General features: G+C 35.7%; 1 protein-coding gene across 1 annotated transcript in view; it reads right to left on the bottom strand.

The window, feature by feature from the left end:
- The window catches only part of ADGB (androglobin), an 83,416-nt gene that overhangs the window by 21,177 nt on the left and 43,755 nt on the right, over positions 1-18,484 (bottom strand). Inside the window, exons 14-26 of the mRNA XM_053460257.1 lie at positions 15,956-16,007; positions 15,545-15,701; positions 14,794-14,857; positions 10,763-10,865; positions 10,490-10,631; positions 9,791-9,905; positions 8,580-8,732; positions 7,510-7,524; positions 7,048-7,183; positions 6,063-6,191; positions 2,411-2,504; positions 1,922-2,053; positions 322-475 (exon numbers count right to left, since the gene is read on the bottom strand). Coding sequence (XP_053316232.1) covers positions 322-475; positions 1,922-2,053; positions 2,411-2,504; positions 6,063-6,191; positions 7,048-7,183; positions 7,510-7,524; positions 8,580-8,732; positions 9,791-9,905; positions 10,490-10,631; positions 10,763-10,865; positions 14,794-14,857; positions 15,545-15,701; positions 15,956-16,007 — 1,446 coding nt within the window. The remainder of the gene's footprint in view (positions 1-321; positions 476-1,921; positions 2,054-2,410; positions 2,505-6,062; positions 6,192-7,047; positions 7,184-7,509; positions 7,525-8,579; positions 8,733-9,790; positions 9,906-10,489; positions 10,632-10,762; positions 10,866-14,793; positions 14,858-15,544; positions 15,702-15,955; positions 16,008-18,484) is intronic.

Genomic DNA, 18,484 nt, shown 5'->3' with positions numbered 1-18,484 from the left:
TGAATGCAAATCTATAAGACATGAAGAACCAGCTTTCACAAATGTTCAGCATCCCACTAGATTCTTATGGGGATTGCTCCACTCGCTTTCTGTAGAAAACATACAGTAACTCCATATACTTTTCACATCTAGAGACCTTGGATGTCCTGAATGCGTAAGTGACTCTACCTCTTTTTCTATGATGGCTCGATGAAAAACAACATTTTAAAAGTCATACTGGATAATAAAAATAGTCACATGTGTGTAAAACTATTTTTAGAACTCGGTTATGGCAAATCAAGGTTAAGTTAATAGATTATAACAATAGTTCTCGGCACTTACCTTGTTCTTAGTGTAAATGTGTGGCGCGACTTTGTTGAAGACCCATGGAATTTCCTCTAGTGTATCATTATTTATGACGTGAAGAGCGCAGACTGGAAGAGTGGAGTATACCTTGGGCACTATGAGCATGTCTTCTGGCATGTGGAACACTTCTCTAAAAGAGTTAAAGAGTTATCTCAAAGCATAATTTAAAAATATTTCAGCAATCATTGATGTGTACATATGGCACCTTGCTTATACATTACTGAGTTGAAAAAACACAAATAAATGAATAAATGGTTCACTAAGATCATCATTGTGAAAAATGCCTAGGTGGGTTGGGTTGCAATTCACAAAGAGCCACTCAGCTATTCTCAAAATTTAATAAAAAGGAATCTTATTTAAATACCCACGCCTGCATCACAATATATAGAAGAACAGATGCAAAAACCTGGGTTTAAGGTTGCTTACTAATCAGAGAGCAACTAGCATGTTCTCTCCTTGCATTTGTAGTGGATGGCATAAGTGCTTACTGTTATTATTATTAGGGTTACCAAAAAGTATTGCCATCTTGTAAATGCAAATGCAAACCCTCTCGAAAGAAACATTTTGGTTGCACACTCTTGATTGCAGTAGAGTCAAGTAAGCAAACAGTTCCGTGTGTTAGAGGATCCATTTTATTTTGTATAAAAGGTAAATAACAACAGAGATATTAAAAATCACAGGGGAAAAATATTAACTACCGCCCACACCTCTTAGACCCTCAAGTAAGGATGAAGAGGTCTACGCATGCAGCCATTGAGTGCCAGGAGGTTGGACCCTCTTGGCACTCAAAAGGTGCCACCTGTGGGGAAAAAGTGCTTATTGTTGTCAACAAAGTCCCAAGCGTTTACCTTTCCTCCAATGAAAGCACAAAATGAATGTTACAAAAAGTCAGAACCTTAACAAAAAACCAAGATAGAAAAAATGTTTACTTAAATAAAATGCCTCCTCCGTCCACTCGGGCCAAATTTGAAGGCCATCAATGGTACATTGTCCGGTAAGGGAAAAAAACTTTTTTCGCAAGTTCCTCCTTTTGAATGTCTAATAGCATCCAAAGTGGGCTTGGATGGACCTCATCTCTGAATTCTGTAGGCGTTTATAGGTAGGGTAGGTATTATTTTAATGTACTTTTAATTAAAAAAAAACACATGACAGAGATGGAGAGGCAGACAGAGGCATAGGAATCGATTTGTGTCTTTACAAAGTGATAATGTTATTTTAACTACCCCGTACCACTAAGTAGGTGAGGAGGATATGGCTGGACCATTTAGTTAAGTGCTCTCCATCACCACTACACTCCCAGATAATACAGCCCATGAATTTTCATGTAAATTATTTATTTTCTAACTTTTCTCATTATTCAATGACAGTTTAAAAAAGTTGCAGACAAGAATATGTTATGTGCAATGAGACTTGCATCCTTTTATATCAGTGAATACACAAGGTGTTAGCATCCACGGGTCTGCAGTCTCAGTCGAGTAACCTTTAACCCGACTGACCACTTGGCCTATTAGTGAAGAAACCAATTATGCTCTCTTACTAGTTGCTATAGGAAGTTAAATATGTTGCTGGTAATTACCTGAAAACCACAAACCAAGAGTTAGAAGGATGATCGGAATAAGAAACCATATAATCGGCAAATGAAATCCTGTAGCGTTCATCTTCATAGCAGGCATACTCATGGGACGAAGGACTTTGTTTAAACAAATATCTAAAACAAAGAAATGGTTTGACTTATTCTTTTACTCTCATACATCCACTAAAGATGCAATATACGTGTTGCTTCAATGTTATATGTAAAACAAACACATTTTTGATTTTCTATTCTGCACCAGCCGTTTTGGAGAGATTTCCATAACATAATTTATAATAAACATAATCATATTAAATGTTCACCTCTGCAGGTTCTACACATGCTCTGTTTAGCTGCTTAATCTAAACAACACCTTCATCACCGGGCTGTTTTTTAATTTTGACATATTTGAAAACAGTATGTGGCACATGTGTTGTACAGCTTATCCCTAGAAACCAGCATGTTGATCTATTAAATTAGCATCAGTAGTTTTACCTTAACAATTTAATACCGTGCTGCTGAGCATTGGGTTCAAGCAAAGCCCATACTTTGTCCAAGGTAGCTTTAACTCGAGTGTTTTCTTTGGTACCTAAGAATCCAATAAAACATCATATATCCAATTTGTAAGTACAGATTATTATTCTTATTATTATCTTTTATTTATATAGTTATTTATATAACTCTTAATACAATACATATATTCAAGGTGTATGACAAGACAAGACTAAGACAAACTGATATATTAGGTGGAGAGAACTCTGCTCGCAAATTTACAGATTATATGCTGTACAGTAATGTTAAAATTGGCAAATTCCGGGGGGATTAAGGGTTATATTAAAGATGCTGTTTCCCTTAGACAAAACACTACTTGCACTCTCTAGCATGATCAAAAGAGCCTTTTCACTTTCTATGGCAAGGACCTATCAGACTATTTGCTATTATGTTCCTGGCAAAAAATATAAATGTGGCAAAATTTTACAATATTAAAGATTTATTTAAAGATTGGTAGAAGAATTGATTTAAAAATGCTGTATTTAAGAAAAGTAGGTAGAACAGTGATGGGAAATCACTAAATAACATTTAATTAAACGTCCCTACGTACATTTTAGGATCTGTCATATACCGGTATTTTAGGCTCAACACTACAACTCATGTAACTGAAAGTGGACAGCACTTGAATTGCAAAGTCAGTCAAATCTGAAGGATCTTGAAGCTATGTGGAAATGAGTATCACAACATCATGGGAAGATTAAAAACACTAAAGTGTGTAGTATATTGTTATAACAATGAACATACAAGATTGTACTTTAGACCATTCATTGGTTATGCTTTCATATTAATTTGCCCTCAACAGCCACCGCACTGCTGCACAGTCAACCTCACATCTTAAGTGAACAAGTGAAGAAGTTGCCATCCTATATAACTACCACACCTGGGAACCTCCCAAGTCTGGTGGAAAAGCACTGCTTCTCTTGTTCATTATAAGAGATGATGGAAGGGAGATATAAGTAGGTGAGTCAAGGAGGCAGGGCACAGGTAGGGAACATGAGTGGAGAGTGGGTGCACACAAACGTCGCTCCCCCACCTGGAGAATAAACATATGGAACAGGAGGTTCTCAGGCATGATGAGTACCAAATAGTCATGCATCAATAATTAATGTTGTTTTGGAAATGCTTAACAGTAGTTCTATAAGAACATCCAAAACCACACATTTCTAAGATACTGTGATTTAGTGAACACTAATATGAAATCCTGGGAAACATGCTTTCTAAAAATTGTCACGCCCAACCACAAAAGCAAATTCCACAAAATTAGATCAACAAGTCCAAGAAAAAAGGAAGTGAAGAACAACCATGTAAAATGGTTGCATGCATCTATCTTGTAATGTAGTCAATTGCATTTAACCATACTTGGAAACTTCTCAGGGTAGGCTACCAAGAACTCTCCATCTTCTGGGTGAATGGTTTTCTGAGGAGATGGGACTAGCCATCTATGGAGGCAATTCTGGCTGTGCAGGGGCTAGCTGTGTGTAGGTTCAGGCTAGCTACATGCAGGGATGGGACTAGTCCTAGAAAGTCTTACGAAGGCAGAGAGTAGGAGGGAGTAGTTGTGGCCAAACACCACTAACTTACCCACAGGAAGAGGAAAGGGACACCGACACTTTGGGGACAAACCCTGTGAGTTCCTCGATATGCTTATAATGTATTAAAACGAAACAGAAAAACAAACAAAAAAAAAAGAGTAGATGCTACACTCAAGACATTTACCTAAATGGCTTGACATCATCCTAAGCTAGAAAATACCGGTTTAGTAACTAGTTCAGTTTTGGATTCCAAATAATATGTGCTAATTAAAAGGCATCCACTAATACTAGGATTGTCACTTATGAAAATTAAACCTCCTCATTTGTGTAATTGCTATGAAGCCTTGATGTAGTTGACGTTTTACAAAAAAAATCTGTCAACATCTCATTATTAGGAGAGTTATGTAAAATTATGCAAGGTATATATATTTATATAATGAAAGATTTTAAGCACCAGCCTCATTACTAGAGAATTACTGAAGCTTAGAGCATGACACTTATAATTAGAAAAGTTGTCATCCCAGATGGTTACAAACACATTTGCTGCAGTTAAGACAATGCTTTTTAAAAATGTTTAAGTTTACCCATTGGAGCTGGAGTTTATAGTCTTTTAAGCATTTAGTTAGATGAAACATTGTAACTATAAACTCAAATATACAGGCAGCAAGACAACAAAAACAACATTGCCTATATGTTGTGTTAATATTTTTCAAATAGTTTTATATTCAAAATAGTTTTAATAATGCATTTCACCGTGAAGTGCATTACAACCCTACTTCTTGTTTTCTGTAACAGTTATATAGTATATTATAAAAAGTAATTGTTGCAATGCACACAACACCTGAGAAGGTTAACAGGCAGGTCTATTCACCAGAATGTGAGATGGCAAAAATGTGAAGGAGCCAATCATGTCATTGGAGGATGCAATACATCCTCTATCCACTTGGGGTCACTAGTGCACAGCAGTATACATACACACTTCCTCTATCCAGCAGCCATTCTAGAATTACTAAATTCACAAATGTAACTTTTTTGCCTCCATTTTTTATGTAAATCAAGCCTTTTTTTAATTTTTTTTTTGGATGGCTCCTTTTCTGAGGCTTTGCATGTGTTGACTTCAGTTGATGTTTTCATACTATCTCGGTAGGTGTACCTGTGTGATGTTTTTTTGCATGCCTATGCAGGAAGAAAATAGTCTCCCACCTCTAATACCTACCAGAAATCCTCATGTATTCTCAAACCCTGACAAGTAGCAGCTAAGCCCAGTTCAGCGAATACTAGATACTATATTTTCACTTGGAAATGATTTATTTAGCAAAAACATTTCTCATGGTTTTGCTGTTTTACATACCTATTACTGAATAACAATAGCCTAATTTAACTCCCAGTGGCAGAAATTTAGTCCTCTGCATTGAATTTTTTTTTCTTCAGTGTAAACTACTTTTAAACCATATTCTATTTATTTTTTATATTTCATTTTTGAAATTTGTTGTCATTGTTATTTTGTTTTCACTTACTATTTCTATTTTATGTTAGTTGCATTTTTGTATATCTTTATACTAATCCTTGATTTGTTTCCATTTTGTATCTTGTTATCATTATTTAGGCTGTATAAAGTTCTAGGTCACATGAGCACTTCTGGAATGTCCTGCATCGGTCTATTTGTCGCAAACACTGTCTAAATTGGGGGCAGATTTTTATGTTTTAGATATATACAGAATTGTTCTAGGATTTCGCCAATGCAATTATTGCCTATATTCATATAGAACTTTACTGCAGTATAAGGTGAACTTTTTTTTTTTTTGAGGTTTTCTTTGTGATGATACATTCATAATGTGTGGTTGAGATATGAGAATTTGTTTTTGCCTAAAAAGGGTGGTCTTCATCTTTGGAGGACAGTGATCCCCCATATCCAAGTACTATATTGCCACATGGGTTAGCGTTAGGATTCCTCATTAAGTATTTTTTCCCTAAGTGAGCGTTGCCAATGTAGAAATATATATTGTAAATCATTTTTTAATATCCTAAATAAACTGATATTGAAATGTTTTTAAAGAATGAACCTGGTGTTCTCGATGCTTGGCAACACTTTCTTATGTAAATCCCCTTCCAGCAAGCCTGAAGTTTTACAGCAGCAGTTTCTTCTAATCCCATAGGGCTTCTGTTTTGCCAGGAGCCAGGCCCTTCCGACTCTGCGTCAAAAATAACAAAGCTATTGTTTTTTTTTTTTTATGAAGTTTCCACTGTTAACAATGGTAATGATGTTCATAAAACAAGACTAAAATAATACATGTTCCTAGATATTACTTATTAGAATTAAGTCTAAATAATGTAACCTGTACCAATCAATTACATAAGAACAAAACAAAATAACACTAAAGGAAATGGTAATCTAGTGGTTGGTAATGAAGTCATCATAATGTTTGTTTTAACAGTTCTTATCTATGTCTTTTTACACCTGTTTGTATGCTATACAGAATTTTGATCCATTTAGAAAGGTCCCCCCTCTAAGGAAGGTACACACAATATAATATTGTGATACTGAGCAGCCATGGTAGCAACATATGACATCATACTCAGAGTACTGACATATTAAGAGACCTGCCACAAAGATCACAGGTCTCCTGGTCCCCACAATGTCCTAGGGTATGCAAGCAAGGATGGTACTGGTAGTTTGGGCTCATATTTACCATAATGAAAGCTCCATAGGCAGAATTTTGAAATGTAATCCCTGTTTAAAATGCTAGCCAATACATAGTTTTAAGTTATATCAAAAAAATAATCTCTGGAATAGCTACCAATTACTAATTATATATGGCTAAATACATAATCTAAATGTCACAAAAATTAAAAGAATGCTGACTGATGAGTTTTAAAAGTTAATTAAGTCTTTTCTTTTTTATTAAAAAACAGATTTTTTTTTTTTATCTAATATGTCCAAATACTTTCTATGTAAGGACCAGTGCCGTCTCAGGGAGTGCCCATCTACTTAACTGAATCTCAATTCTCAAATCTTGTTTTTGTTGTGTTAAAAAGTTTCATAGTCACCTGGCGTGAGATGAAGATTTGCTGGCAAAACAGAAGTGAAATCCAACGTGACGGCTCTGAATGCAAATATCAAGTCCTGTGTGACTTTGTTTCCCATCACTTCAGACATAAGGCTCCACAAAGCCACATTAAACGTCTGAAACAAGAAATAACCAAATCATTTCCAGAAACAAATAATCATAGATGTGCAAACATAACCAACATACTAATTATTGGCGGGCAGGTGTTACCTACCTGCTGGCCCAGAGATGGGGTACGCAATGGCATGACATTTTGTATGTGACACCTGTTACCAATCTATACTGCATCTCTCTTCGTTCTTCATATCTCTGGCCACTGCTATTGGGTATTTTTAATAAATATATTGACTTCATTTTATCTCTACGCTTATACGTTACAGTGCACACTTTAAATCTTTCAGAACGTTGACACAACGCTGACACAAGGAATTGACAGAAATGCCTTGAAGTAAAAATCCTATGAGAAAACTGGACATGCCTTGGAACCCAAAACAAGTCAGAGATCTAGATGGATTATAGCAGAGAAACAGCCGAAACAGGTGCTTTTTCTTTATAGTATCCGCTCTGCTTTTACTGAAACTATATATACAAATACTGTCATGATTTTAAATCAAACAATATATATATACATATATACATATATAAATTAGTCTATGAGATGACATTTCGAAGTGACTCGAAGCTTTTGTACAGTCATGTGCATATAAATGTATATATATATATATATATGTTACAGTGAAAGACCGAAATCTGTAGAATGTTGACATTCACCGGTGAATGTCAACATTCACATAGTCGCTTGGTGTATGTCCGAAATATTTGCTAAATACCCTTATTTCTTACTTACACCGGCCAATGTCGACATTCACCAAGTACTAATGGTGAATGTCGGAGATTTATATTTTCTTCTCCGTATTTCAGTGGCGATAAAATATCACAAGGGTGACGTAACTTTTTCGCCTCTCTTTCCGAGAGGAGTGACCAAGAACTTAAAACAAACAGCACATTTCCAATAAGAAAAGAAAATATAATATTAATAATAAAAGGATTCAATTATGTGATTAGAAACTTATTTATTGCAACAACTTAAACTATTATGACATTTTGAATTACACAGAAGTCCCTTGCTTTTGCAACTGCATTTATTTGTGGAACACTTCCTTTTGCAATGACAGCGTGTATAGCCTTGCCCGCCGCTTCTCGAATTAGCTGCAGCTGCTTCTCTCAGCCCTCGGCTCCTCTCTTTTTGACCTCCACCAGAGCATATCTGTGATTGTCGACATACACCGGTGAGGGTCCGAATGTAATATAATGAAATGAAATATTCCATCTTTCACCGACGTATTTGGTATGTGTTGACATTCACCGGTGAAAGTCGACATTCACCAATTTTGGTCTTTCACGGTAACATATATATACATATGCACACGACTGTTCAAAAGTTTCGGGTCACTTAGAAATGTCATCTCATCGACTAATTCAACATAATCAAAATTACCCTGTTTACAGTACCTTAAAATGACTCGCCCGTTCTTTATGTGGAGAATGTGCCGATTCCAACTCTCGAAGTGCTCTTGGAAGCTCCTTTTCAGAGTTAAAGCTAGTCATTACTTTCCCAATGGCTTTAATAATGGCTGTAGCTTTTTCCAGGAAGCGAAAACTCTCCTTTAAATTTAAATAGAGTAATTAGATGGTGACAAAGTGTGGCTAGGAGGAAGCTTTAATGTTCTAATTAATGTATAACAATATAATGTGTGTTTATGACATGGGTTCCTGACTCTTAATTTACACCTAAAACTTTACATGCATGCTATTCTGTACCTGTATAAAATACCCTAGGGGCCTTATAATAGGAAAAAAAGTAAAACCTTTGTTATGTTTTGAAGTACCTCATTCTATAGGACAAAAGTAAAGAATTCCATACAAGTATTTTTATAATAATATGTGCAAACAGGGAAAAGAAAAAATGTCGGTGCGCTAAGCTAGTCACGCAGACAGTTTTTGTTTCTTGTATACATTGTACAGCCAATACACTGTTTCTTGCTGCATGCTTACACCTGTTTGGTAGGCCTCGTATTACACATTTGTATTATTTGAGCCTGTGACTAGCCTAGCGCACCGACATTTCTTCTTTTCCCTGTTTGCACATATTTGAGGTTGTTGGCTCCTCATCAGTCTGGTTGCAGCTTGCTGTCCAGGGGTTAATTGGGAGGAGGTTTAATTGCACCTCCCCCAACACATTAATAAGGTTTTGGTAGCAGTATAAACTGCTTTGTGTGTCCACTATGTAGGAGGTGAGAGTAGGTTCTCACCCTATTGAGAGTGTGCCTTGACGTGGCGGGTGAGCTTAATTATGCTTTGGCCAATTCATATAACCAAAACCTCTCATTTATATTATGTTTATATATTTGTTGCCAACTTTATTAGGGTAAGAAGCGCAGACAGTTTTTGTTTTTTTTAATAATATGTGTCTAAATTATTTTTAGATATCCTAAGATCAAGTCTCAGTCCTATACTTGCAATCATGTCAAAGAGATCTTGACAAACGCCATCGTAATTTAAAAGGTAATCGGCTCATTAACGGGCATTATTTACTTGCCCGACACTGTGAAATATTTATTTTATTACTTTCTATCCGTTTCGAAGACAGTGAAATAAAGCAAGGGTTATACAAATTGAGAACAGTGACCTAGTATTTTTGTAGTTTCCATGGGAACGTGTACCTTGTCGAGATATGGCATAACAGTTTCTTCATCACCAAAGACAAATGGCTCTGTACTACACAGGTGGATATGGTGCCCTAAGGGTGAACTTGCAGTGAAGCGTAAGACATGGCGCCTGCAATGAAGTCAAATAAAAATGTTACCTAATAAACCCATCCCGAATGTTATCAAGCTCAATTTCATGCTTTTCAGATGAGGGTCTGTTGGTCAAAAACAACAAGGCCAACTATGTGTATTTTTTATGTGACATCAATGGAGGCATTGATAGGATGTTGCCATAGTAACTGAAAAAAGCTTCCAAAAAGTATCTATGTTGTTTTTATGTGAATAAAACGTCAAATGGAAGAATAAAACGGTAGGTTTAGATGCTTAGTATAAAAGAGTATAAAGAATTAATTAAATTAATCACATAATGCATGTTAAAGTACTTTGTAAGATAAAATCTAAACTATCTACCTTTATCAATGCAATCTTAATTTTAACATAAATTATAGTGTTTTTAAAATAATTAGACACACTACTAATAATCACACAATAGGAAGGAGTGGGCATGAAGATCAGTCGGAGTTGAGTATAGAGTATCTTCGTCATATTCCTTAGTCTTTACATAAGGCTGACATTGTGTGTTCCTTCTTCTAACTGTTGTCAACACCACATACTGTTAAAAATGACATCATTCATGCCATTTCTGACACTAACCCAGGGGGTAGGTTTATTATAGATGCTTTGGTTACAAAAGTGTGTATTTTTAACACAACTGGGCCAGTAAGTAGACTTTTCCAAGAGAAATCCTCAGCGATGAGGACTCCTTTCTGTAAACTTGCTTCTTCCTTGAACGTGACTGCAAAAAAAGAAACAAAAATAACACAAAACGTAGAAACTGTAAATAAAATGTTTTTTTAACAGATGTATGCCATATAATCCAATGTTTTTTCACTCATTGTCATCATTCATAAAAGTTTTTGAACTTACAAGGAGAATCTCCCCAGCGTACCAGTGCCGAAAAGCTAACTAAAATTTCTGTAGGCTTTAAATTGTCCACGTGTAAGAAATATGATCCACAATCATCTGTTCCCTGCAAAAAAAAAGAAAACATCAAATAAAGCTCAATCTCTTACTATATACACAAATATATTAAAAAAAAGGAACAAAATACCCAACTTTTGATCCAGCCAAAAATCCAAATGAGAGTAGTCAAAGGCAATGAGATTTTTACCATGATCAACATTATCCATGCTAAAATTAAATGACCTTAATGCTAGAGTTGGCTAGCGGTGGGTTTTCACACAAATAGACACTGCTGGACACAAGATGCATTCCGACAAACGCATCAAGGGCAGAGGGAAACATCACAAACCTATAGAGAAGATCCTGATAAATCATTTATGCAGTTAGAAGCCAAAAAAATTATAGTTTTAAGGTTACATGCAGCTACTGGAGTGTACCTTCTGAATCTATCAAAACCGATTTAATTTGGCAGAGCACTCCCCATCTTAATTGACATTTCCTCCATCTAATTTGGCAATGAAAAGATGCTCAGACAGGTTTTTGCATTGTACTTATATATACTTGGTAAGAAGCATTCCTATAAACTGTCAATGTAAGCGTTGCACTTCAAGTAATAAAAATGTGAACGGAAGAAGAAAAGGAAACAAAGGGTAGTTCCCCTTTAACAAGATTGTATCTATTAGTGCAATTCCCTTTTTTTCACATGTATTTACACCGACCGTATTGCAAGATTTTCATTGGAATTTATATACAATCTTGTTAAAAGGAAATTCCTCTTTTTTGCTTTTCTTCTTCCTCGTCCTTTCATTGAATTCACATATTTATTGGTTGCACAACACTAATATTCGCTGATTTACAAATCTGTTCCTAGACACCGTGCGGGTTGTGTCATAGTGTTTGCAGCACCTATAAAATTGATTAATCTCTGGTTTGCACACATTATATGTGCTTATTCACACTAATTTACATGTCATTTGTATAAGCTGCACATAGACAGAATGCAGTATAATGTATACTGTAAGGAAGATGTTACTGTTGATTTGTGCTAGCTATGAATCTGACATGGTTACTTGTGGAGGAAAGCATTCTATGGAATAACGGGCAGACTTTCAGTAACAGCAGATGTAGGTTATCACACCATTCTCTGGCGTTAATTGCTGCTAACTTTGGAGGCAATCCAAGGGAAACTGTAGGAATGAACTGCTAGGTGTCACTGATCCTGCAACAGTTTAATAAAAACAGTATTAATGTATTCCAAACCACAATGGCTGTATCATTCAGTGTGTGCACCTGAATAACTTCACAAATAAGATTAGGTTATTTAGCCAAAGTCACAGGGCCAGCTGAGGATGAGGCCAGTGGCCACTAAACGATGTATGTGGATACGCTCTCTTACATTCTCGCAGCGCGTGGTTGCGTGTATCGAGATGGAGGCTGCGCAATTAAAGATGGGATCTACCACTTGAGTATGGCAGTAAAGATCAGTGTGGAATGGCATCAGCGGTCTTCCCGGCGGCATTTGTCTAGTTTGCCAAATGACCAGTCCAGGTCAGCATAGCCTGATGATCCCTCCGTCCCTGACATTTTATATGCTCAATGCTCCATGTACATACAGACATCAGGGGGTGGGCCGTACAGCTATGACTATGACTGTAGAGGGGTAGGAGCACTGCAACTCTGGAGCGGCACCCTCTCTTAAGCGTTTTTCATTTTTTCCCCTACAGATTAACACAGGCTTATTAACGTATTTTTTTTAATATGCATTTATCTGTGGGGCTGTATAGGGAACTTGGCTGCCCCTTTAAAATTCTAATCTAGAAGAATTTGGAGAGATTCAAAACCATACAGGTAACAGGGAATACGTCCCCACTCTAATGTAAATAATTAATTGCATGAAAGGTTTCTGTTAACATAAAAGATGGAATGCAGAAGGTCAAAACTGTGACAAACTCTCAAGAGAAACATTATTTTGTTTCTTATTTCCATCACCCAATATGTCCTTCATCACCTTGAATCAATAATTTATACGAATAAGTTATTTATAGAGCTTTCATGCTTTGCCATTGTATTTACTCAAGAACTTTAAAAGAACTTCTTCACAATACATTGTAAAGTTACTGAAGAACACACATTGGTCATGTGTGACTTTGTCCATGATGAATAGAATTTAAATATTACATTTAGGACACAACTATACTATTTTTAAATCTCTGAAAATGTACCCAAAACATCCTTAACATAATTCACTCAAATAGATGTATAAAGCAATGTATTTTTTTTAAGTCATTGATGTTCCTAGAACAACTGCTTGCTTACTACATTTTTTTTTTGTATTATTTAAAAAAGTGAAAAAAAAGAAAAATAGAAAACAGTAAGGAGAGGACAAGGTTTTTAGCTTTATATACATGCACATTCTCCTAGAGGTTCCGGTTTTATTTATATGTTTATCTTCATGATCAGCATGTTATGGTCTGATCAAGTTATTTTTTTACATGAATTTTTTCCACTAAAGCTTTGTTTCCTAATATTAAGTTGATTGTTGAGTAAGAACAGAAAGATTTGGAGAAATAGTACAACATTTTCTTTTTGGGATCATAAATTCTCCATATATCATATAGTAGTAATTTGTTCTATTAAGCTTTGAAAAGAAGCTGACATATTTTTATCTCACCCTTTAGTATACCTCAATAATTAATATTTATATTGTTTATTTTCTTTAACTTTATAGATCATTTTTTTGAGGAAAGCCACTGGAGGGTGGTTAGGATCACAAATTAGAATAATATATCATTAATATCCTAATATAGCAGTAGGATCAATTTCTTGAAATGTAATCATTACATTGACATTATGCATAATTATCTCTTCACCTCTTTTTTTATTACATACATACACTTACAAATCATGTATTTACCTGAATCTAAACTGGTTGCTTGTTTAACCCCTTAAGGACAATGGGCGGTCCCTAAACCCATTGGAAACAATGCATTTTGGGCCCGTACATGTACGGGCTTTGTCATTAAGGGGTTAAAAGAAGAAAATAAATAAAATAATACACAACAGTAGTGGTTTGAGTAGTTGTCGATAAATTGTAACTAATGTGCTTTGTGTAACATATGTAATATATACAGTGTTGTAATGTATCACTTTTTTTTTACCACCCATATGTCCATATGCTGTGGTGTGGAAGTTTCTTATAGTGGATATAACTTGGAATAGATTGTCACCAAAGAAACCTGATATTAATAAATTGGCTATTGGTGCCTTGAATAAGTGTCAGCAATGCCCATCGTATAATGTGGCTCAAAAAGATAAAAGTAAATGCTTTTTATATAATTTTTTGGATGTTAGGAGATAACTTATAATGCTTTTACCGTATGGCTTTCTTTTCTTCCTGACTTGACAGGAATATTCCAATTTGGGACTTGGATCCCGGCCTCCTCATCCTGCACAGGTAAAGAGGTGGCCTGGCCTTGCCAACATATTCTGGCCTGGGCCTAGTCAGCAGATTGCCGTCATGGCAGCACCAAAAGGTAAATACATCAGTGCCTGGCACATTATGTAGCATTCAGTAGATACGGGTACATCATCATATATGGGTACATCATATCTCCTGAAAATTGTCCTTCCTGTTTAGCAGTTTCTGGACAAACAATTCATTTTCATTATTCAATAACATGTCCCTGAAGTTGTCCCAGTAGAACTCTACCTGCCCGCTTTTTAATCGAGCAAGTGTTATTCTCCTCACACTCTGTGATATATTGTCTACACATACCTTTTACTGAACCAATTTTCTCTTCTTGTGTTCCTCATAAAATAAGGAATGTGTATGCATTATAAATAAATCTGCTAGCAAAGGTAGTAGCAGACAGATTCAGTATGTGGACTGGTGAAATAGGCAAGGTAGGAAAACAGATGTAAGGGTCCTATACAACATACATGTAGAACAATTACCTATTTTAATAATGACAAAATTAAAAAACACAAAGCTTTACCTTGAAATCTGATTTCTGGAATGTATAAGGATAGGTATTTGACTTGTGGAAGACATACAGTGTCCTGCGTGAGAGAATGAATTGTGATATTATTAATTTAGTAATGTCAAAATCAGAATGGATACTGTTTGATTTAATATCTAAAACATTAATCACGTTAAAGTACTTATGACCCTCTTGATTAAACACATAATTAACCGGTGCCGTGTTTATGGGGCATATAAATGATTTAGTCGGTGTGCATGGAGGTGTGTGTATTGAGCCATTTCATTTTAGAACCCAGTTTGTTCCAGAATTAAATCCCCGTATGACTGAATGTTAGGACAATTCATGCAAACATCTCACATGATCTGACCAGTGTGTGTTAATATGTTCCTTCTCTTAATATAACTTGCATTCTAGTACATATATATTATATTCCCTTCTTCAAACAGAAAAAAACACCTAAATGCAGACAGGCAGTTGTGAACAGTTAAACTATAAAAAGTAGAAGACGCAACCAATATCTGAACATGATCAGCAGAGAACTGACAAAGGTTAATAGCTTGCTCTGTGAGATGGTTCCCATTCAAACAGGTGACAGATCACATAAACCATAAGCCACACATCTTTCAGAGTTACTTTAGGGGAGTACAGTTTGTGTCTCTCTGGACATTAGTATTTCATATCTTGATCACCCTTCACTTTAACTGAGATGACAGGGGAAGAGAGATACGCAATTCATAAAAAAGCCATATGTAACTTTACTTACTGAAAGCATTTGCAAAAGTCTGCAAAGTCCATCCATGTTTCTTTCGAGACTGGCTTCATTTCTGATGTTCCTCGGTCCGGATGTATTAATGCAGGGTGAGTAGACTGAGCAGAAACATCTGTTGGCTGACCATCAAGTGCATTTGCTAAGGGGCCCTCTAGAATGACATTACATTAAAATCACTATGCATCCGAAAACACCAAAAACGTCCAAGCACTTTTTTCTAGCCTCTTGTCACAGCATACCCAATTTCACTGATGCATGGCTTTTACCCATGGGGTATACCGCCAGTACAAACAGTCCTGGAATATATTGGAAAACAAGTATGTTCTGTTTTTTTTTCTCACAGGGACTGTAGAAGTTACTAAAATCATTAGTTTCAAGATTGATGTGAAAAAATGTAAATTTTACCTGTCATTTTTGTTGATTCAGGTATACCTTGATCTTGAATGATGGGGCTTGTCTATACGTATACAAAGGCAAAATGGTTAGCCTATGAACCCTGTCGCAACTCACAAGTCTAAAGCACCAATAATAACAATAGTATTGCATTAATCATTAAGACCTTTTCTTGTCATATAGATACCTGAATATAAGACAAAACCAAGAACCGAATAAGATTTAATGTTTTTACGGACTAGATGGGCCCAATAGTTTTCTCTGCTGTAATATTCTAAGCGTCTATGTTTTTCACGATATCACTAATGCTTAGTATCTGCACTACAGATTTTTATCTTAACTGGTAACAAAACTTACAAATGAAAAAACGCCAAATGGGAAACCAGATAATTGAGTGGGATCAGCTGTTGATCTTTTCTTTTTTTAGTAGTTTACCCAAAACAGCAAGTGAAAAGCATCCAATATTCCAAATAATGTAAAATATGTGAATGTGGATACAATGTGATGTATAGGGTGGGGTATTATAAATATGAAAACTACACAATATATTATGTCTAAAACGAACCCTCTCTAACCTACGCAAACAAATCTCAATTACTCAAACCTATGACAGAAGAAACCCAGAAGTATAACTGAAAGAACTCATCATCAGAGTACGTAAAATGAAGGTTGACCACTGTGATTAGACACCGAGCATGTGGACACGTGATTTGTTAATAATAGTGATCATATGGCCAGAGACAGTATTATTGCTCCCTACTGGAAACCCTAGGTTGCGAGGTAGTCCTCTGCACTAAGAACCAGCTGGCAGTGACATGGACAGAAGTGGGATGCTTTTTTAAAGGCATGGTGTTGTATGATGGATTTAACATAACCCAAGAATCAGGACGGCATGGAACTTTCATTAAAGGGAGATCAATATGTAAGGCGTTGTCTTGTTAAAGGTCTTGGTCTTTTTATAGTGTAGTAATTCTAACAGTAAACTGCCTTAATATTTCAGCTACTTAAGTGATACAAACTAGTGTTGTAAGAAGAACCTCTGAGGATTTTAAGAAAAGAATATTACTTATCAGTGGCATTTATTTAACATTGAAAAGAAAAAATGTCGGTGCGCTAAGCTAGTCTCAGGCTCAAATAATACAAATGTGTAATACGAGGCCTACCAAACAGGGTGTAAGCATGCTGCAAAAACAGTGTATTGGCTGTACAATGTATACAAAAAACAAAAACCGTCTGCGCTTCTTACCCTAATAAAGTCGGCAACAAATATATAAACATAACATAAATGAGAGGTTTTGGTTACATGAATTGGCCAAACCATAATTAAGCTCACCCGCCACGTCAAGGCACACTCTCAATAGGGTGAGAACCTACTCTCACCTCCTACATAGTGGGCACACAAAGCAGTTTATACTGCTACCAAAACCTTATTAATGTGTTGGGGGAGGTGCAATTAAACCTCCTCCCTATTAAGTTTTTGTTTCTTGTATTTATTTAACAATGGCTACTGAATCCTGTCCAGCTGTTGTCCATGTTAGTAAACCCCACAAAGCATACTGAAGCAGATGATATAACCGAACCAAACAGGCCGGCATCTATGTTTCTCAATTCTTTTCCAATCAAGTATCTCTAGTAACTACTTCTGCCAACCGAGTACTTACTATCTAACTGCTCTTTAAAAGGACAGTTTAGCCTCCAAAATGTGTTTTTAATGCTTATTTCGCATTGGGCACCAATCCATTTTATTGTATGCAAATTGGTGCATGTACTCATGGGCAGCAGTTTTACAAGATATAACATGACTGACCAGACCTGACTAAAGTTGCTTGTGAATAAAAGACTTCCATTTACACCAACAAAGAATGCAATGAATACTTAAGTCTGGTTCCTGCACATTCTCTATAGCTGTACCATTGTAGGCAAGTGGCGTATGCTAGCTGAGTGCTGCGTTCAGCTGCTACCACGCCACTAGATTTTATTATTAGCTTCCATAAGAGTGATACAGTAGTATACTTAACTTAAAATCCATGTAGGGCTGGAATGTTTCTTTAATAGATGCCCCATTGTAGTTTTGTTCTACAGAATAACAGTAACTCAAACTAAATGGGTATGGAAGTATCAATGAACCCATCAACATTAACCCAAGAGTTGCTTATATGCATGCCAATGTTTGGCAAATTAAAATAGGCTACACCTTACATTTATAGTATAGGAAAAAAATCTATAGAGTCAGTCTAGTAAGTGTATAATATTTACTCTGATGCTTTAACGTTTGGTTGAATTACCATGTAAATTGTCAGCTCTAATAAAAAGGTATATTTTTTATACTTCTTTATAAGGTGTTGAACTTAATGGACTTTATGTCTTTTTTTTAACCTACTTATGCTAGACTGTAAGATTGCGAGCAGAGCAGTCTTAACCTTATGTATCAGTTTATATTAGTCTGTCAACTAATAAATGAATAAAATAGTAGGATAAACAATTAATGCTGTGTTTATTTCCTGAAGTAAAGATATAAATAGCTAAGACATATTCCTGTCA

This window comes from Spea bombifrons, chromosome 3, assembly GCF_027358695.1.
Source record: "Spea bombifrons isolate aSpeBom1 chromosome 3, aSpeBom1.2.pri, whole genome shotgun sequence".
Lineage (NCBI taxonomy): Eukaryota > Metazoa > Chordata > Amphibia > Anura > Pelobatidae > Spea > Spea bombifrons.
This window is presented reverse-complemented; position numbering and strand designations above follow the sequence as displayed.